At 35.5% G+C, this 22263-nt stretch overlaps 1 protein-coding gene across 1 annotated transcript in view; it reads right to left on the bottom strand.

The window, feature by feature from the left end:
- The window catches only part of GRID2 (glutamate ionotropic receptor delta type subunit 2), a 1366498-nt gene that overhangs the window by 1105905 nt on the left and 238330 nt on the right, over positions 1-22263 (bottom strand). The window contains exon 2 of the mRNA XM_024574830.3: positions 3214-3369. Coding sequence (XP_024430598.1) covers positions 3214-3369 — 156 coding nt within the window. The remainder of the gene's footprint in view (positions 1-3213; positions 3370-22263) is intronic.

Below are 22263 nucleotides of genomic sequence, written 5' to 3'. Positions count from 1 at the left end.
CATATTTCTCTAGGTTTCCAAAAATATGCCATATGATTTTTTTCTTTTACATATCATTTTAAAGGAGAAGCTTTGTCCCAGCTAGAAAATAGCTTACAAAAAAAAAAATGTCCTGAGTTAAAGTATAAAAATTCTTTGCCCTCAGTTTACATCCCACAACTCAACAGACAAAAAAGTGTTCAATGGCTTTTAAAAATATAATCAAAATATAGGAAAAATAATTATGAAAATTGGTGGCTTATTTCAAGATTACTTCTGTGCAGAAAGGAATTCTTTTCTACTGTTCACTTCTAAAAGAATGGAGATTACTATTACAGGTCAGTGATCAAATATATTCACTGGTCTCCAGAGAAGGGAACACTGACCCTGTGTTATAATCAAGTTATCATCTTCTAGAGACTCACCTTAAAAATAATTAATTATTAATTATTTAATTCCATTATTACTATGCACAAATTTACTATAACCACAGCTATAAAAGAGCTTGTTATCAGTACCATTACTCTTTATTGCAGTGTATGGGTTAAATAAGTTGTTTATTTATCTATAAGTCCCTCTTTTAAGTGTTGGTAGTAGAAAAACACGGTAAACAAAAATTTAAATTACTAAAAAAATCTTTCAAACATGTCTGGTGGGAGGAAGTTCTAAAAATAAAATAAATGGAGGATTTTAGGTTTTTAGATCTTATTTCTCTATCTGATGATCAATCCCCCTTTATTATTTGTTATTATCACCAAATATCTATACGCTTGCTGATGCTATTTGTTCAGGGTCAGACTTTCAAATTCAAATAACCAAACAAACAAAAAAAAAAGAGAGGAGGAGAGAGAACTGAAAACCATGAAGTTGTTACAAGTTCATACACACTGATAGTGCACAAACAGTCAGTAATATTTTGTCCTCCTTTAGAATGTAATGTACTATAGATTTTAATGGTATTACAGCAAAGATATGATCACAGAAACCTGGCAATCTTTGATCACACAATTGTGTTTTCTTTCTAAATTACTTCCTCTAAACATTTAAGAAAATATTTCTTAATTCTTTCATCTCTTTCAGGTGAATATTCCCCTTTATTTGTTCAAACAAATCACTTACAAAAAGAACTCTAGAGAAAATTATTTTTACTCCTACAATAGCAGAGATCTCTCCTGACATGGAGTGAGGAAACAAATTAGCTCCAGGCCTTCGTTACTTAGAACAGACCATCAGAATAACTGGCCCAGAACATCCAGTTAGCATCAGAAACCATCAAGCAAACGGCAAGCTCTTTCTTCTTTCTTGACAAATATCTAGTGGTCTCTATTTCAGAAAATTAAAACTTATTTTCTCTCTCAATTTGCTTTCAAGTCCACAAATTCTTTCCTTTCACAATAGTTCTTTTGAGAGAGCCATTTGGTTACAGAATTTAACTGGCAGTACAATGGTTACACAATACGTAAATAGTGTTATTTTTTAAAAACTGTCTTTGCCTTTCAAACTGTAGTCTCTAAAAAAGTTGTGAGGGACATATTTGTTCAGACTTTGTACTTACTTTCTACCCATTGTATTATCTTCATTTCTTTATTTCTACACACTTGTAGTCCAAGTTGAATTTTTAAAAAGCGTGAACATTTTAGCATGTCTTTGAAGTTAATTTACAAAAAAATTAATAAATTGTTAATCAGAAGACTGTCACAAAAAATAAATAGGTCCTCACTTTTTACTTCTCTCATTCCAGTCATTAAAACTAATAATTGAAAGAGAAATGCAATAGAGATTTCTTTAAAATAAATAACATATTCTTCCGAGTACATAATTTTTACATTATTTTTCTCAAATTCAACTTTCTTATTTTAGAGATTGCTCCATGAATTCTAATATTAATTTTAGATAGTTTTTAAATGATTCTATGGAAAAATCTATCAACATATTCCTTATTTAAAGCCCCTAATTCCCAGGATACTTCTGATTTTAAAATGTAAATAACTGGATGTTTATATTAACCTAACTTTTTAAATTGATGTTTACTTATTGCAAATTAAAATTCCATGTTATTATAAACAACTTATTTGAAAAAACAGTAGTTAACTCTCCTCTGTTCATTAAAATAATACTTTTCCACTCAATCCAAGTAATGAGAAGGAAAATCCATTAGACCACTAATCATTCCATTCATTCTGTTACTGAGGGAGTGAGCGTTAGTAAGTTTCAACAGTAACCAACGCTACTGATCAAGACATATTCCAATAAAGTTTACCTGTATATCATGCAGATACAACATTGATGAAAAGAACACGTTACAAGAAAAAAAAAAACCTTTTATTTATTTTCCTTACCCGTTCAGTATTTGTGTTTAAAAAGTTTCTTGCTAAACTTTATCACACAATGTATCTTGTCTGTCTTTTCTTCTGCCAAATCCTCTAAGTTTTCAATAAGCAAATGATTCATTTGATTAGTTTTATTTTAGTATCTTTAAATATACCATCATAATAAAATATAAAATAGATTAGCAACAAATAGTTTCATGAACAAGTGCTTTGCTGATCCAAAGGCCAAATTATTTTATTAGCATAATACCATCAATACTAAAATTCCATTAGTCTAATATCATTCAATCAAAACCTTCATTCACACAGATGATTATTTCAGCACAATAAAACAATTTGCATTTGTATGACTGTAACTATGAAAATTTTTAATTCAATCCAGCATGCAGAGAAAATGGAGGAAAGTGCTGTACTCTTTGGTATATTGTAGACAATAAAAAAACGTAGCCCAGGCCTATGCCAGGATCCCAGCACAGGATCTTTGTTTTGCAAGAAAGGTCTAAAAATTTCCCTTCCAGCAGTATGTCTGTAGTGAATACACCTGAAACGTCATCGCTAGTGGTAACATGCAAGATGGCATGTTTTCAAAGAAGTAAAAAGTAAAAATTCAAATAGAAAAATCCTATTTTTTTGGAATGTTCCATTTACATTAAAATCATGAAGAGTAGTAAAGTTTTTCTTGTAAATATTTATGTTTCTTTAATATTACATTTCAGTTAACCCAAAGACTTTCCACACCCTGCCCTTTCAGAAGTAGAATCCAGGATTAACACTTTTGAGGAAAAGCAATGCAGCAAAGATGCAAAAATAGTATCTGTGATCGATGGCTTTTTACATATCAATTTTAATGCCGTTAAATTGAAACAAAAACATTCTAAAAAGCGGACTGCTGAATGAACCTTACCTTCTTGAACTGCTTGAAATGGGTTGTTGCCATCAACAAATGTCACTGAAAAGGTGATTTTCTCAGTCTGTAAGATCTCCTCATTCTGGTTGAGGTCGCCAACTGCTGTGCGAAACACCTCATCGTCCTTTTTGGCAGATTCATCAAAAATTGCTCCTAGAAAGAAGTGAGTGTGGCCATTAAACGATAACATAAGTATTCTGTCATGCCCTCTGGAAATATCTCAAAGCAATCCATGCACTTGAGAAACACAGACTTTCACTGAAAGCATTCACTTTATTTATTACGGACACACACTGCACTGGAAGCAGTGCGGGAGCTAAGTATGAATGTGGCGACTTCTTCTAAATGGATGTGATGAATAGTACATTACAGTGTTATTGCAGGGAGAACATTGGGAAGACAATTGAACAAGTACAAAAAGCTTTGAAAAGGACAAAGTGGCTAATACATTAAACGTCTTCTATCATGAAAGCTTTAGAAATTCATAGCTTGGAAATCTTTTTATGAAGAGTAGGAGATAAAATCAGAAAACTTTCTGAAAGCTTATTCAAAAAGTATATGGAATAAAACTTCTGTTATAATCATAACTTATTTTTCATATTTCTTTTCATTTCCTCCCTTCCTTTTTAAAATTTATTCTTTAAAGATGTATTTATTTATTTTTAGAAGGTGGAGAAAGGAGGGAGAGAAACGTCGATGTGTGAGAGAAACATGGATCGGTGGCCTCTGGCACCTGCCCCAGCCGGGGACCAGCCCACAACCCAGGCATCTGCCCTGACAGGGAATCGAACCGGAGAAATTTCACTTTGTGGCATGACGCCCAACCGACTGAGCCGTGCTACGTCAGGACTCCTTCCTTTTTTTTAAAGGCAAGAGTTTCAGTTTATTAATAGTAAAGTCAATAATATTTGTAAAAAATTTAAAGACAGACAAATCTGTCAACAAAGGTAACTGAGAAGTATTTCTTGATAAAGTAACATTAAATCCTAGTGGACGATCATGGCATTTTTCATTCTTACATAATAATGACGAGGAGGGGGAGGGGAGGGGGAGGAGGAGGAGGAGGAGGAGGGGGAGGAGGAGGGGGAGGAGGAGGGGGAGGAGGAGGGGGAGGAGAGTTGTGACTAACTTTCCTTGTGTTTGTCAGCATTTCACTGGTGAAGCACACCCGTCATAGAGTAGACGGATTTCAAATTCAGACTCTGCCACTTATTCAGATGGGACCCAGACCAAGGGATTCAAAGTCTAAGCCCCACATTCAACATCTGTCTAATAACAGTTTCAATCTTTACGGGTTCTTAAGGATATTAAAGCAGATTATCCATGCAAAATGTTAAGTAAATTGTGGTAACTAAAAAAAACTCAGTAAATGCTAATGTCTTCTTGTTTTTCAACATTGTAGTCCAAACAGTGTTTATTATTTCCTATTAATTTTTCCATAATACTGTATCTTATTTAGTCCTTAAAATTATGATGTGATATGTACATGTATACAACTACATATACATACAGTCATAAAATATTGTACAGTGGGTGAACAGTGCAGGGTACAGCTGATGTTTTGCTGAGCTATATACTTGAAACCAGTATGGCTTTGTTAACCAGTGTCACCCCAATATACTCAATTAAAAACCATGAAGATTCAGTGCAAGCAGTATACAGAAAGTCACACAGTAAGGGGCAGAGCCCTTGTTTCCTTGATTTCGATATCCTTGCTCTACATCACGATGGGATACTACTGCTTTGCAGATAGTATATAGGGAAGGAATCAAATGATTTTTATGAGGATCCTGTTACAAATCTGGGAAATTCTTTCCCATTTGGCCATGCATGCTTTATTTGTATTTATTCTGACTACTAAGCAGGCACACATTGTCACATTGTTTACTTTATAATTATAAATATTTATCTCAGTGCACTTTTGCCTCTTTGAATAAACCCAATGAATTCCCTCCTTGACAATAATATTCATTGTAGTTTCTATGTATAAAATAAGATTGTCATTTTTTATAAAATATCTTTTCCATATGTAAGTACACACATCTAGGAAGAGATATACACAGACTGTATGTGCCTACGCAGATAAAGTGGACATGCATCCGCCAGTCGTGTTGACTGTACACAAACAACTGTGACTGAAGTTCCAAGCCCTCTAGTAAAACACAGGTCAGAACATTAAACACACACTATCATTAGAGTTAAGACCTCTAACCCCTGGTAAGGCAAGGGTAAAAATCATGTCCATTTCTGACAAGTGTGGCAGCATTCTTTTGACCTCTCTACTGTTGAAGTGGCCTCATCTCAAGAAAGTGAGGACTAATTTTTGCTACAGGAGGCAGAATGTCCCTGTGAACTTGGCTTTCTCTTACCATAACTCTTCTAGGTTTGCTGGGTTGTGCCGACTCCTTTGACCTGCCTCTCTCGCCCCTTACTTTTTGTTTCTTACCTAATTTGAATACCTGTCCATGATTAACAGCATGATAAAAGGATGAAGAATTTTTATTTTATTTTTTTTTAAATATATTTATTGATTATGCTATTACAGTTGTCCCATTTCCCCCCCCACTCCACTCCATCCTGCCCACCCCCCTCCCTCCCACATTCCCCCCCCATAGTTCATGTCCATGGGTCATACTTATAAGTTCTTTGGCTTCTACATTTCCTACACTATTTTTACCCTCCCCCTGTCTATTTTCCACCTATCATCTATGCTACTTATTCTCTGTACCTTTACCCCCCTCTCCCCCTCCCACTCCCTTATTGACAACCCTCATATTCTAGTTGTTTGCCTAGTTTGCTCTCGTTTTTGTTTTATGTGTGGTCGTTAATAACTGTGAGTTTGGTGTCATTTTTACTGTTCCTATTTTTGATCTTTTTCTTAGGTAACTCCCTTTAACATTTCATATAATAAGGGCTTGGTGATGATGAGCCTCTTTAACTTGACCTTATCTGAGAAGCACTTTATCTTCCCTTCCATTCTAAGTGATAGCTTTGCTGGATATAGTAATCTTGGACGTAGGTCCTTGCGTTTAATCTTGGGTAATGTAATTATGATGTGTCTTGTTGTGTTCCTCCTTGGGTCCAGCTTCTTTGGGACTCTCTGAGCTTCCTGGACTTCCCGGAAGTCTATTTCCTTTGCCAGATCGGGGAAGTTCTCCATTATTTGTTCAAATAAGTTTTCAATTTTTTGTTCTTCCTCTTCTCCTTCTGGCACCCCTATAATTCGGATGTTGGAACGTTTCAAGGTGTCCTGGAGGTTCCTAAGCCTCTCCTCATTTTTCCAAGTTCTTGTTTCTTCATTCTTTTCTGGTTGAATGTTTGTTTCTTCCTTCTGGTCCATACCATTGATTTGAGTCCCAGTTTCCTTCTCATCACTATTGGTTCCCTGTACATTTTCCTTTGTTTCTGTTAGCATAGGCTTCATTTTTTCATCTGTTTTTCAAATAGATTCAACTAAGTCTGTGAGCATATTGATAACCAGTGCTTTGAACTGTGCATCCGATAGGTTGGCTATCTCTTCGTCGCTTAGTTGTATTTTTTCTGGAGCTTTGAAGTGTTCTGTCATTTGGGCCATTTTTTTTGTTTGTTTGTCTTGGCACGTCTGTTACTTTAAGGGGCGGAGCCTTAGGTGTTCACCGGGGCGGGGTAATGCTGGTCTCTGTGCTGTGATGCTGTACGTGGGGGTGGGGCCGAGAGGGAGCAATGGCGCCCGCCTCACTGTCCTCCGGATTTCAGTCTTTCACTCCGCTACCCACAATCAAACTGGGCCCCTCTGGTGCTGGTTCCCGAGAAAGTGGGCCTGTGCACACTCTAGGCCCCTGTGGGTCTCTCCAACAACCTCTCCTGTGAGGCTGGGAGTCTCTCCTGCCGCCCCAACCCCCAGGGGCGCTTTCAATCAGAGGTTTGAGGCTTCATTTCCCCGAGCTGGAGCCCTGGGTTGCGAGGTCTGCTTCGCTGCCCCCCGTTCGTCTGGTTTATCTGTGGGCGAATGTGGTGCCGCAGGGTGCTACCCGCCACTCTGCCTGCCCCACTCTCCGCCACTCTGAGTCCGGCCCTCTGGGTTTATCTGTGCAAATGTGGGACCGCAGGGTCTGCTAGTGCTCGGACTGCCTGCGCCATTTGTCCCAAACTCCGCCAGTCTCAGTCCCGCCAGAGCCACGCGAGTCCTCTCCACCCCGGTGCCGTCTCCGCCCCTCCTACCAGTCTGGATGAATGATTATTTTCTGTTTCTTTGGTGTTGGTCCCCCTTGCTGTTCGATTCTCTGTCAGTTCTGGTTGTGCGAGGAGGCGCAGTGTGTCTACCTACGCCGCCATCTTGGTTCTCCAAGGATGAAGAATTTTTAAAAACTGATATAAAGCATGTACTTCCCAATTATATTATGTAGCTATTAACCACAATATTAACATTTCGATACAATCAAATGTATATAACAGATATTAACTTTTTACCTATCTTGTAAATGAGCCATATAGAAATCTACTTTAGAAGTTAATATTTTGGTAAAATACTTAGGCAATAAACATTAGATTTATCTTACAAATTTTAAGCCACCTTCATGAAGACTTGTTTTAATATGTGATAATTCTTGTCAGATCTAGATTAATCATTGCATTGAAATGTAATACTATCATATTCAGATATACACATTTCTTTAGCAGTTTGTACAAAGTGTGATATAAATGTAAAATGAGTTCCTTTGAAACCAAATAATCTAAATGTCTATTCATAAGACATTATCTATGTTTATATAGCGATCCTTCAGTTGTCATGGCTTCTAAATGTGTCTTTTAAAAGACTTTCTAATCATCCTTGTTTTATGGAGGGTGATGTTATTATTGACTTCCAGTGAGTACTGGTAATATATTTTTAATGGAAACATTTTACTATTACCTGACAGAACACTTAAAATTGCCTTAAACCTGGCTTATAAATGATTGGAATTTGCAGAAATGATAGCAAATGAGTCAATTCTGTGCTAATTTAAGACACAATGAAAGGAAATGCACAATAGAAGCACTTGATCTTTCTGCAAACGGCAAGGACATGCACAGAATAAACTCCACTTTACTGCACATAGCAAAACCAAAGAGTAGGCAACCCTAGCTAACCTTTCAAATTCAGTTATTTGTTTACTTCTTTCTTCAGCTATAAAAATCCCATCTTACATTTGGCTCTGAACAAAAGAGTATATGCAGCAGTTTGTATTACACACGAGAGCTCTGAAAACAACCCGGTAAGTTACGTCTACACACCATTCACATTTCTCACTGGCCAGACTCGAGGGAAGAACTAAACAACAGGGAAGAAAAACAGATCAGCTCCTAAGTATCCCTGCTATGCCACTTTGTAACTAGTCATTTCGTTATTAAGGGATGACGACCCGTGTATGTAATGGGACGGAAATAGAAAGGCTTTGCTTATCCTTATAGAAAGCGAGTTCCATGTACAGGTGGATATACATACATGTTTTAAAATACAAACTACATCATGTGTACTTATATATTTTGTAAAGGAAATAATTATAATTTATAGTACTATTAAAAACGTGGTGATATCCTACATTTTTATTGTTGTGAAGGGTCACGTTCATAGGTCGATGTTTTATACCATAAAAAATTTAACCCAAATTCAAATTTGAAAATATATTTGTAAAATAAATCTTTTAGAAGAAGTTACTAACCCAATCAATTCAATAACTTCAAAATCATTCTAAGCTTTTCTGCCTCCGGGTCTTTTCTCACGAAGTTTCCTCACCATGGATGTGTTCCATGTCTCCGAACAAAATACAGTTTCCCGAGCCACAGAGACTGTTTTTATGCTTCCAGTGTCTATAAGGGATCCTGAATGTATTAGCTACTCAAGAAATAGTAACCGATTAAACTTCCCTTATATATAGTTAGGCATATTTTATAAAATAGAATAAATTCAAATACATGACTAAAGTGTAATTTGGCACTATATCTAAATTAAAATGAAAGCAGACTTCCAAATCTACTTGCCTGTGAATTTATCATCACAGGCACTATCATCACTCCAGAAGATCGAAATTATTCAGCAAAATATTAATCAAACATTTGTATTTTTAGTCGGAATGTTTAAACTCTATTTGTCTTATACACACAAGGAGAGGAGGCAACCCTGTCTAGCTGGTAAGATAGGGAAGGAAAGAAAATGTCTTCATCAAACACAGAATTTCCTCTAAAAATATGGAGAAAGATTTTGATATATGTCTTGAAGACATTTTTCTACATACAGGGTTGGTAGAAAGATCTATATCACTCATTTATACAAGTAACAGACCAAAGAACATTTAAAATGAATGATTCTAAAAATTTTTAAAAAGCAAGTATCATCATGTCTACATTACTCCGGCATGATAATTTAGAATTAAAATACTATCAATTAAGATGACATATATGAGACATGCCCCCCAAAAGCATGGTCAATATCAGAGCTGCAAATAAAATCAGAGACAACTAATCATTTTTTAGCCACAGAGTTCAAACTTTGCTCATCTAATTTTGCCATATGTATGTAAATAGTCTTTAGAAAATAAACTTTTCAAAGGTGCTATCTGCAGTGAAGCTGTGCTTTTTTGAAGCAGCACGGTTTATTCTCTTGGCTTGTCTCTCTGTGCCTCTATCGCCTTCTCTCTTATACTCTTCCATTCCATGCACTAATGCCTACACCCACCCATCCATTCATCAAATCAACTGCCCCAACACAGAGAAAATCAATAAAGCCAAGCCTCTTTGTTTTTAACAAATGGTCTGTTGATAGGAAATTAAAATCTATTATATGTTAAGTCTATCCATAGCAGAATTAAGATGAGAATGATAATTATCATCTCATTCAAATGATAATGGCAATAGGCAATTTTTGACTTTATAATCTCATAGCTGAAAGAAATTTTAAATAATGTATACATAATACATCTCATATTTCAGAAGACATAAGAACAGATTTTTAAGTGATTTGACTAAAATTACATAGCCAAAAGTTAGAAGGGGTGGAGTAAAAATTTAGGTTTTCTGGATTCAAGTTTGGTGCTATTTTTTCCAGACTACGCTTTTTCCAAGTATTTACTTTATGGAGAAAATATACATAACATTATGTCAAATATATGTATGTGTGTATGTATATGTATATTAGATATATAATACAGTATGGCATCTGTGTATTATATACATATACATGCACACAATCACACTCAAATATAGAGTTGCCCCTCAGTATCCATGCAGAGTTGCCTTTAGAATCCATCATGTATTATCAATATCTGTAGATGCTAAAGCCCTTATATAAAATGACATAGTCTTTACCTATAACCTACATAGTAGGTCTGTCTAGAAAACGTCCAGCCATTGTTACTACAACTAGAATGGTTTGTGCAACACTGATGTAACCTGTAAGGACAGTGGGCTGGAATGTGCATGGCATGAACAATGACAACTTCACTGTAGTGGTCAGTGGGGGAGGTAGATGCTGTTGAGTGAGCATGTGCACTGTGTGGCCATCACATTCAAAATGACTGAGCGAGTAGAGCGATGAATCTGCATCACATTTTGTGTTAAACTTGAACATTCCTCCAGGGAAACTTCAGATGATTCAGAAGGCCGTAGCTATGGGCAACTGGTGATTGGCAGCTTCATCACGACAGTGCACCCACTCATGCATCACATCTTGTACAGAGTTTTTTGGCGAAACATCAAATCACACAGAGGACTCAGCTCCCCCACAGCCAAGATTTGGCACACTGAAACTCCTGGCTTTTCCCCAAACTAAAATCAACTTTAAAGTGTAGAGGTTTGAGACCATTAATGGGATTCAGGAAAATACAATGGGGCAGCTGATTGTGACTGTGAGAACTGTGTAAGGTCCCAAGGTTCCCACTAGAAGGGAACTGAGGCTTCATTGTCCTATGTACAATGTTTGCTATATCTTTTTTTTTAAAGATTATTTATTTATTTATTTTTAGAAAGAGGGGAAGGGAGGGAGAAAGAGGGAGAGAAACATCAATGTGTGGTTACCCCTTGCACGCCCCCTACTGGGAACCTGGCCTGCAAACCAGGCATGTGCCCTGACTGGGAATTGAACCAGCAACACTTTGGTTCTCAGGCTGGCACTCAATCCATTACGCCACACCATCCCGGGTTATATCTTCTTATCTTCTTCAATAAATGTCTCTATTTTTCATATTACATGGTTGGATACCTTCTGGACAGACCTTCTACATCTTCCCATATACTTTGAATAAGCTCTAGCTTACATATCGTACCTGCTAGAAGGTAAATAGTTGCAATTAGTTGTTACACAGTATTGCTCAGGGAATACTGACAAGAAAACAACGTGTCTGTAAATGTTCAGCACAGATGCAATCATTGGAGGCCTAACTACATAGCGAATGTCAGCAACACCACTTTAAAAAAAAAAAAATTTAATGTGTGTTTGGTTGAATCCATGGGTCTAGAAATTGTGAATATGGGGGCTGACTGCATATTTAATAACTAGCACTACCTCTGGAGATTAGCATATCAAATTCATTTAGCAGAAGCCACGAAGTATTTTAAAAAGATGGATCACAATAAAAACCTGAATGTTAGACTTTTTTACTTAAAGTTTATTCCCTTTGGCATTGGAGAGTTCAACAATTTAGCTTAGGTTGTTAAAATACAGAGAAAAAACAAAAACCACCACTGTTATAGGACAATTTATAGGTCACGGTAGGATTGACAGTTCTGCAGACCTATTCGGAATTGTTAAATCATCACATATCCACACTGTTTCAGACGCTACTCTTCACAAGTAGGGTTTTTGTATTTAGTTCTAATGGTGCACCACGCATACGTATTAGTTGCACTGTCTATAGATATCCAAATCAAAACATCTATAACTATTTTTGTATCTACTCATAGTATTTCCTCCAATGCCAGTGAAAATTGTGCACACATTTCAAAAGGAGGAGAAATAATCAAAGACATTATAAATACAGTAAAAATCAGATTTCTCCTTTATTTCACCTTCCACTTTTATTGTTCTCAGTTCATCAAAAAAGAAATAGGTTGAACATGTCCAATACTAGCAGGATAATTAGAAGAATTATAACCAAATGAAATAAGTATTCCATTTGGCACCTTTACTTCAGCATAAAGACTAGCTACTATATCAGTGGGATAGTACTACACCGAATGTATTGTGTGTGCATGTGTGTGCGTGTTTATGCATATATATGTATAAGCATATATATATATATATATATAAATAATAGGGAACCTATCCCTGTGGAATGGCAAATGTAGCCCAGCCCTATTGGAAAGCCCATAGGCGGGTGGTGGCACACAGGATGCCAAACCCACGGATCGGCTCTTCCGTAGGAAACCAGGCCTGCATTATACCTAGGCCACTTTGAGATTTCCTCTTGCTAAAACTTCCTCACTCTGAGTTGAAGCAGCAAGTGCTTACTGAATATCTTTAAAGTAACTTCCTGAAGTCTGTGCTAATTCTCCCAAGGACTGAAGTGTAACCAGACCAATTACTCTTATCATTCCCTTGCGTTTGCAACATTTTTTTCTTGTTAATCAGTAATATCCTTTCCTTTGCTATCTGTAAAAAGTAATTACCTAAAGCAAACCTAAGCATAATGAATGAGAACCTTCTTTGATGTATGCTATCAGAAAGCCAATAAGCACCTGTCCAGGCAAGGGCCGAGGCACTCTCCCCTTGAGAGAGTGGCCATGCCTCCCTTTTTCTCCACAGGACTCAGTAGTCCCTGTGAATTTGTCTCGTCTCAGCCACAACACCGCGGACACTGCTGGCCAGACTCCACATCAATATATATGTATCATCTGCCCAGATGAAATTAATTACTTTGAGATATCCTCCATGAGTTAATTCTGTATTAGAAATTTATCAGCAATCCCTTCTCATTCAAGAGAATTTTTTCTAATATGTTTTATTTAATATCTTCATAGGCAGAAACTAGGGTTTTTAGATTTCTTTTTTCCTTCCATCAAGGGGTATATTTCCCTCCTTTCACCTTATCTAACTGTTCACAAGCACTCTGACTAAGCAAGTAAACCAATATGATAACTTTAATTGATGGAAAGGAAATGCTGGAAGTATACCAAATTCATGACAATTAGCAAATATTATACTGAATCAGAAGCAATTGTACTCCATTGTGCTTCTCTGGAGTTTACAATAATTGAAATAACAGTGAAAGTAATTAACATTTACTAGTAATAAGAACTAAACTAAGTTGCTCACTGGTATTATGTCATTTATTTTTTATGAAATTCTTTGACAGAAATAAGGCTTAGATTAAGTAAACTTCCTGAAACCCAAAGCTAGTAACGACTGTGGCAGAATTCACAGCACTCAGTTTCAAAGCTAACTTCCTCAAAACAACAATGACGACGACAAGGAGCTTAACATCCAGCAATATATTCATTATAATGAATTTTATATTACCAAGTGATGTGCATATTTTAATTTTTATGATTATCAAGATAAAATTTTTTGTGTTAAAATTCTCAAAAGCAAATAATTACATAGTTATAAATTTCTAAACACTAATTTAAAGGGCATTTTTTGCAGTTACTTGAGAATAATGTTATGTGAGTTCCAAAATCTTACACACTTTGGTATATTCTTAAATATAAGATTCAGAACAAATCTCTAGCCTTTCACTTTTATGGAGTTAGAATTTTTTTTCACTCTAGTGACTAATAAACCTAACATAATGACAATGCCAGAGTCATTGACTTTCTGTGTTAAACGCATTAAATAATTTATGTGAGCTTGTAAATTCAAATTATAGCCAGGTACAGAAACTGACGGACTCATTACCTCCAGTGTGTAATGCTCACTTAGCTTTTTGTTCTCTAAGCACACTACAATATTGACTTCTATTCCATCCACTGTAATTATCTAGTTTTAGACAAGCATCATTCTTATTTTATAGATAGATAATCAAGTTCAAAGAGGATATTGCCAAGACCACAGAGGGAATTATTTAAAATATAGTGTAGACAGATGTAACTGGAAGGAGATAAAATTGTACACAGATCACCAAAATGATTACACAAAAATACTTGAAGGTATATTGTGATATACAAAATATGTTCATATTGCCAAAAATTTTAAATTCTCATTTTTCCTCAATATATTATGGTAAAATAACTTAAAATGAGCCATGGAATTATAATACATGAAAGAAGCAAGAGCAAGTCACAATAAGATAAACCCTACACAAACTGACTTATATGAAGTACTCAGCGTAGTCAAAATCGTCAGGGAGTAGAATAGTGATTGTCCTGGGGCAAAGGGAAGAGGGGAATGAAGATTATGTCAAGTTTTAGTTTTGCAAGTTAAAAAGAGTCCGGATGTGGATGTGGCAGATGCTAGGCCAATGTCATGAATGTCTTTAATACCACCAAACTATGGAATTACTAGTTGTTAAAATGGTAAATTTTGTGTTATGTGTATTTCACCTCTATGAAAATGGAGAAGCAGGGTGCTGTGTAACTCTTTAAATGCTTTCCATATTTTTGTATTGAATCTGTGAAGTAATCTAGAGCTCCGAGTCCTGTGTTGCAGCCCCATTCTCTGTGTTGCCCATCGGATGATAACAATGTCCTATTATTCCAAATGTGAATGCCATGAAAAGAACGGAAAGAAAGGGTTTGCAAAAAGAGCCTTTTGAAACACTGCACAACAAGTAAAAATCTTCCCAAATTGAAATGATGCACTTAAAAAAATAAGTAAAAATGTAGCTTCTTGAAAAGTGTGTTCACTGAAAAGACTTGCCCATATTTTTAGAAATAAACAGACTTAACTTTTTCCTCATTTTATTTTCTAATTTTATTTTTCAATCGCAGTTTACATTCAGTATAATTTTGTGTTAGTTTCAGTTGTACAACATAGTGGTTAGATGGTAATACACTTTACAGTGTCCCCCCCAATATTTTCAGTATGTCCCCGGCACCACAACAATATTACAATATTGTTGATTAGATTCTCTATGCTGCACTTTATGTCCCTGTGACTATTTTGTAACTACCAGTTTGTACTTCTCATTCCCTTCATCTTTTTCACTCAGTCCCCAACACTTCACCTCTGGCAACCATCTGTCCGTTCTCTGTATCTATGAGTTTATTGTAGTTTGGTCTGGATTTTTTTGTTCTTTAGATTTTACATATAAGAAAATCATATGTATTTGTCTTTTTCTGACTGATTTATTTCACTTGGTATAATACCCTCTAGGTGCATCCATACTGTCACAAATGGCAAGATTTCATTCTTTTTAAACACTACCTTCAATTATCATTTTAAAAAGTGTGAGAACTGGTATATGGTACTGTAAGTAAAATCTTATCAATGAAATACCTATATGAAAAAGAGCAGTGAGAATACTATGTTCTTTGAAGAGTCAAACATTTCTCACACACATTAATACAGTTTAGGCTGTCTTCTACATAGTAAAAATGATTTGTATGCATAAGACAAAAATTCACTCTGCTTGTAGCAAAGAAAATATTTTACCAATCAGAGTTGATGTAATAGGTTACTTGAAATTAAGCACTTCAGAACTGTAAATCATGGTCATCATTTCTAAAGAACAGGAATGCATCATGTTAAATACTTCAGGTAGGAGAATGGTAACCTTCTGATATATTTGCAAACCTCATGGTTTTTATTAACTATGACTCATTTTTAATTTATTTTCTTTCTTACTTGGTCACATTTAACAAGAAAAACCAAAGTTTTTATAGAAGTGTGCCAATTTTTTTCCTAACATGTCCTATTTGGTACTGTTTTCTATCCTGAACAAGGAAGTGTGTAAAGGAACAGGTATTGCAAGCAGGTTGTCCTACAAAATATTTCATAAGCATTGAGAAAACAAGGGTTCTAGTGAACTGCAGACTGGACTAGACAACAATAAATGCAGCACGGATATCCTTAGGGAAATGGCAATATTTTTAGAACTTATTAGCTCTAGGTGGTGGCAAAATGGACTCAATACATTTCATTTATCAAGATCTGTATCATAATCATAGTATTTTTACAATCTATCAGTCAAATACTTATGGGACATCAACTTTTGTATACTATTTTAAGTAATAATCTGCTAGGCAGTAAGTATTATAAAATTGGTGAAAGTTGTGTATGCTTGCCTCTGTGAATTTTATTCATAAGAGCTATATCATTTTTAAACTTTGAATTTCCTATTAGGTAGCTCTTTTCATCCTCATTTTACAGATGATGAGAGTGAAAATCAGAAGTTAGGTGAATTATCCAATCACATAGCTATAAAAGAGCTGGAACCTAAATCTAGAAACTTCTGGATTCAAAATCCTATAGTTTTTATACTAATAAACTGCATCTATATTAAAAGCTCAATCCATTCTGAAAATAAAATGTTTCGCTTTTAGATTAACCTGTGCTGAAAAAAAAGACATCCAAATTGTGTCTTTAATTAATCTCTTAATGTAATTCAGTGACATGGTATGTAGTATTTGTCTTTTGAAGGAAAAAAAAAAAGTCATCTGAAAAGAGCTCACAACTTAAAAGACCTGTGGGCCATATTGTGGAGATTACAGAAAATACACTGTGTTCTTGTATTAACCTCTAGAAAAATGATGTAAAAAGTCCAATATGAATGTTCATTTATGGCGTTTGACATAAACCAATTAACCACAGACCCCAGGTTAAAAAAAAAAGTCAAGTTTGAAAAAACTGAACTGCATTGCTGATGCATGAACAACCTCAGGTGAAATATATAAAGAAAACGTAAATAGATTCCTATATTTCCTCCACTAGTATTTTATTTGTTACGTCTTGAAATTAAACTGCAAATATAGGTGGGGCAAAAGTAGGTTTACAGTTGTGAGTATGTAAAACACAGTTTATTATTGTATTTTTTATTGATTACGTTATTATCTTCCATATGAACTACTATAAACCTACTTTTGCCCCACTCTATAAATATGTTTTTTCAATAAAAAGTACATAATTTTCCCTCCATGAACACAATTCCTAAAACACATGGACAAAACATGTGTACTCATATGTGTGAATTACTGTTTGCAGGTAAACAGACAGGTGTTTGTTATGCGGAGCTCTACAGGCATTACAGGGATTTGACAAAATGTTATGATTTAACTGGAAAGTAATTTAAAACTACTTTCTGATCCAGAATTTGAACAAAATATATACAATGAATACCATCTTTTGTGTGGTGCAACGCTATGGGTTCTGAAAAATGCATAATGACCTCGAGGCAAGCTATCCATCCTATCCTGATTCTCACTTCTAGCATCTTTGGTTGCCGTCTAAAATGTGTGTCTCTTTGACCAACTTTTGCCTTTTCTTTTGTCCCTTTCCTTTTCTTTTGACTAATGTCTCTCATTCCTCCACACAACAACTATTGTTTTACCAATAAAGTTTTGCCAACCTCATTCCATGTTAATGGCATTCCGTTAATATTTTCAACCCTTTATGAAGATTGCTGGCTTTGAATAAATCCTAGCTTTCTTTACAGGACATTGCTCAACCAAAGATATATTTTTTCACATACCAGGACCTACTACAACCAGAAATCAGGAGTTAATGTTGCTCAACTCTTTAAAACAATGCAAACCATTATTTCTCCATAACGGAGTAAAATTGTCTTTTCTGAAACTTTTGTCATCTGTTTATACCACCCTGTTATCTGCCTCTTCATGGCCACTGACCACCACCTCACCAGCCAGTCAATTCATTGAATAAAGTGGAACCTAGTCAGAATCTATCTCTTTATCCAAAGTCCCGCCATCAACTTGAGTGACAATGTTGATTGCTCCATGTTGATGACTTATGTGTGTTGATAATTTACCTATCACACTAACAATACAGCTATTAACTTTCTTAATACCAATATCCATTACTTCTATTAAATCCATGACAAATACCACTACTCCCTGACATTACACATACATACTCTATATGACAAATCTTGAAATCTAGTATCTCACTCTCTACAGACTTTCTAGAACCTGAAGACTCATTCTATTACATTTGTTCTTCAGACACAAGAGGATCTCCAATTCCCTAACCCCTGAGGCAACAGAGGTTCATCTTTACTGAAAGCCATAATTGTCAGAGTAATAGGAAGTGAATTAAAAGATCTGTTTTGTATGTTGTATATCAGATATCTATTAAATGCAGGTTAGGTAAGTGATTGAATGTGTTAAAATGAAGCTTAAGAGAAAGAGATCTGAGTTGGAGACATACATTTGAAAGTCATCACATACCTTTGGGAATTAAAGACCAAAGACTGGACATGATCATGTAAGAAAAGTGTAAATGAAGAGAAAAAGGACCCAGAAAATCCCAGAGGTAAACCAATCAAAATTAAAATAATATAAACAATCAAGGATGGATTACAAGATACTATCATTGACACAAGAAGAAAACCAGTTATGGGGAGAAATTGGAGACCACTGTAATTGAACAACAATAAAAAATAAAATAAAAGCATTAACATTAGAAGAGGCAAGTATATGAGAATTTTTCAAATAATTAGGAAGGGTGAACAATATGAATTGCTACTCAGAAAATTAGTCATATAAAGATAAATATTTATGCTTGTCCTATGTTTGGTAACATGGACAATTTTTATTATTTTAATAAAATCAATTCCAATTAAACTTGTGAGAGTGGAGGCCAGATCAACATGTGTTCAAGAGTGAATAGGAGGCTAAATGAAGATAGAATTTCAATTTATTTCAAAAGAATTAGCCAAGCATAAAGGTCCTGTGTTTGTAACTCCCTCATTAAGCTAAAAGCCCCCAAAAGACAAGGCTAATTTTGACTTTTCATTAAATTTAATACTAGTCCCCAGTGTCTGACATACTGTCTTTTACGTAATAAACACTCATATTTCTTTACTGCACTACAGAGGTAGAACCCGAATACTGAAACTTAGTGATATAACTCAATCAGTGAGGGAGCTTTTAGAAATCGGATATGTTTCCCCAGATAAACTGAATCAAAATCTCTGGTGTTAGGAGCTGAAATTCACTGACAACATTTTTCTAGCTTCTCTTACAGTTAGATTTGGCAAAAAGAATGTGAATAGAAGTAGGATATCTATAATTTTCAGTACAAGGAGGTAAGAACCAAGTGAGCTTCTGCATGATCTTTGTCTCCTTGTAATGTCTGAATGCACGTGAGACCATGTAGGACAGTGATTTTCAACTGGTGTGACATAAGAATTGCAAAGCATGCAATGCCTGACTATTTAGTCAGGAGCACTGACCTCTTTTCCCTTAGACTGTCAAATAAAAAATGACAACAGCCAATACAACAGCTGTCCAGTGTGAATGAGTCAAAATTATTCCTATTTCTTTATGTGTGTCAGGTCTCCAAAACATATGTATTTTTGGTGTGCCACAGAATTTTAGTAATTAGGTTATATGTGCCATGAGATAGAAAAGGTTGGAAATCTCTGCTGTGGGACAATGAATCCAAAAGCTGCAAGAATCCTGGGTCTCTACGTGAGGAAATGTTGCTAACTACCCAGGAACATATTACCCTCAGAAAAACTACCTTAGAGAATCCCAGAAAAGCAGCATCACCAGCACCTATAAACTGGAGTGTGGACCAGCAATCTATTTCTAACAAGCCCTCCAGGTGACTCTAATGAATGCTAAAATTTAAGAACCATTAGTATAAAAGGATATATTTTGTTGAGGCTTGAACCTATGCTATTGCCTTATACAGTCACACCTTGGTACTCATCAGCTTCAGAACTTGTAAAACCCCGTACTGGTCGCATTTTGACAAGTAAAAAAAAAGCTTCAGCACTCCGCGCGTGCTCAGGACTCATCACACTTGCTAGAACTTGTATGGGCCACCCACAACACCGCCCCGCAAAATGCTTCGTCATTTGGTCGGTTTTGGACTTGCCACGAGTTCCGAAATGAATTAACGATGAATACCGAGGTACCGCTATATTTGCTACACAATGAACCACAAGCTGTTCTACTCAGTCTGAATTCTGATTTCTAATTCCTTTCATCTTATTGATGTTCCCTGAGGCTTTTTAATGTTGATATTGTACATTTGGTTTTCCAAGAGAGGGCTATTATAGGAGAAGTTAAAAATCTAACAGACCTGGAAACTAATCATTATCTATTGACAAGTTTAGCATTCATTAGGATTTGCTGTGTAATTGTTTTCTCTAAGGTTTCTGCTTATATTCAAAGCAACTTGAATTTTTATTCTTCCCACTTTTACTTTGCCTCATTTTCAGCTGTATCTTCCATGGTGCTGGCTTACCATTCTTAAGATTCCTGCAGTGAACAAAGGTTCTTTTAGACTTAGAGAGGAATACCAGGTTCCTTGGCAGTGTGAGATGGCCCCTAACCTCTTTAAAAAGCCAGATTTGTATGATTAACATGTTAATTATCAAAGGTTGAACATCTGAAGAATTAGAAAATATTGTATTTAATGTCTCTTCCTGGTCATCATTCTGTAACATGTGTTTGTAATCTATGCAGGTCTATAGATGTGATGGGTATGCTTTTAATATGAAGAAACTTTTTTCCTCTAATTAAATTGTCCAAAAGTGCAATGTGCTTCATCTTATAGTTACAAAGTATTTACAGAGGCTGGTATATATCAGAACTTTTGTATTATAAAAAAGCAGGGTAAGAAACTTTAATCGTCCCTCCAAGTCTGAAAAATTGCCTTCTCAATTTGTATTTTATGCAATTTTATACTTCAAGTTTCCAGTAGATAACAAACTAGTAAAGGCTCCTCATTCCCTCCACTAAACTCAAATATACAGAAACTTCATAAGAGTAAAGGTAGCGTGCATCTGAGGAACCAAAATAAAATCTTTCAGAAAACTTGGAGACAAAAGGTGGTTGTAAAAGGCAGCCGGAATGTCCAAGGTGGCCAGGGGTGGTCCATCAACACATCCATAGAAACCATCAAAATCCTACCAGGGGCTAACAGAACCTCTGTGATGGGCTACTTCCTTAAGTTTCAGGACTCAGAGCCCAACACTCACCCTCTTGCTCACTGACATCCAGTTATCCTGGCATCCTCGTTGTTCCCAAAATGCACAACCCGCTTCCTAAGTCAGCTGTTGTGATGTTATTCTTCCTTCAGTGTAGGATGATCCCTGTCTTGGAAAAACACATGATTGGCTTTTTCGGCTGCTTTGGGTCTTTGCTCAAATGACACCTTCTTAGTGAGACCTTCCTCAATCACACTATGTAAAAGTGCAGACTGTTCCTCCACTCCCTTTCCTTCTCCCCTCATTTATTTTTTATCGTAATATAGATCACCATCTGATAGACAATATATATTAATTCATTGTTTATTTTCTCCCTGTCTCTACATACTGATTCCACGAGGCAGAGAATTTTGTGTGTTATAGTCATAAAAAAGAAACTACCAGTAAAAATTAAAGTGTTGGCTATTACATAGTACATAATATTTAAATAAATAAAATAAATAAATAAAATGTGATTATATGATGGAATATTTTAAAAGCTATCACAATTTAATAGAGAAATAACATGAGCAAAATGTTTCAACCGCACATACTAAGGTCATGAGTCAAAATTGTTGTTCAGAGATCCACACCTCGGCATTATTTGCCTTTGAGTTCAACTTTTATGCAGCCTTTATAAAGCAGTGAAAATTTGAAGAGAATGTTCTAAGAAGTTTCATGCTCTACAGTCCTATTTCCCCAATAATGACTTGCTTTATATCTGTAAACGCAATTACAGAATTTTGTGTAAATACTTAACAAATTCCTAAGGTCCTTCTTGAATTACAATAGAACAAATAAAGCAGGAGAAATAATCATAGTTCAATAATGCTTGATAAATTTTCAAATATGAATCCAAGCAAATAAGATTTTCCTGTAGGAGTTGCAAACACCAGTTTAGCTTTGGTAGAGGTAGTTTAGCTAAACCTGAAAGCCCACTGATTATAACCTGAAGGGGAAGAGCTCCTGAATGTTTCCTAATATTGAAATAGAAGAAGCT

The sequence above is a fragment of the Desmodus rotundus genome, chromosome 4 (genome assembly GCF_022682495.2).
Source record: "Desmodus rotundus isolate HL8 chromosome 4, HLdesRot8A.1, whole genome shotgun sequence".
NCBI lineage: Eukaryota > Metazoa > Chordata > Mammalia > Chiroptera > Phyllostomidae > Desmodus > Desmodus rotundus.
Note: the sequence above shows the minus strand (reverse complement) of the source record. Positions and strands in the feature narration are given on the sequence as shown.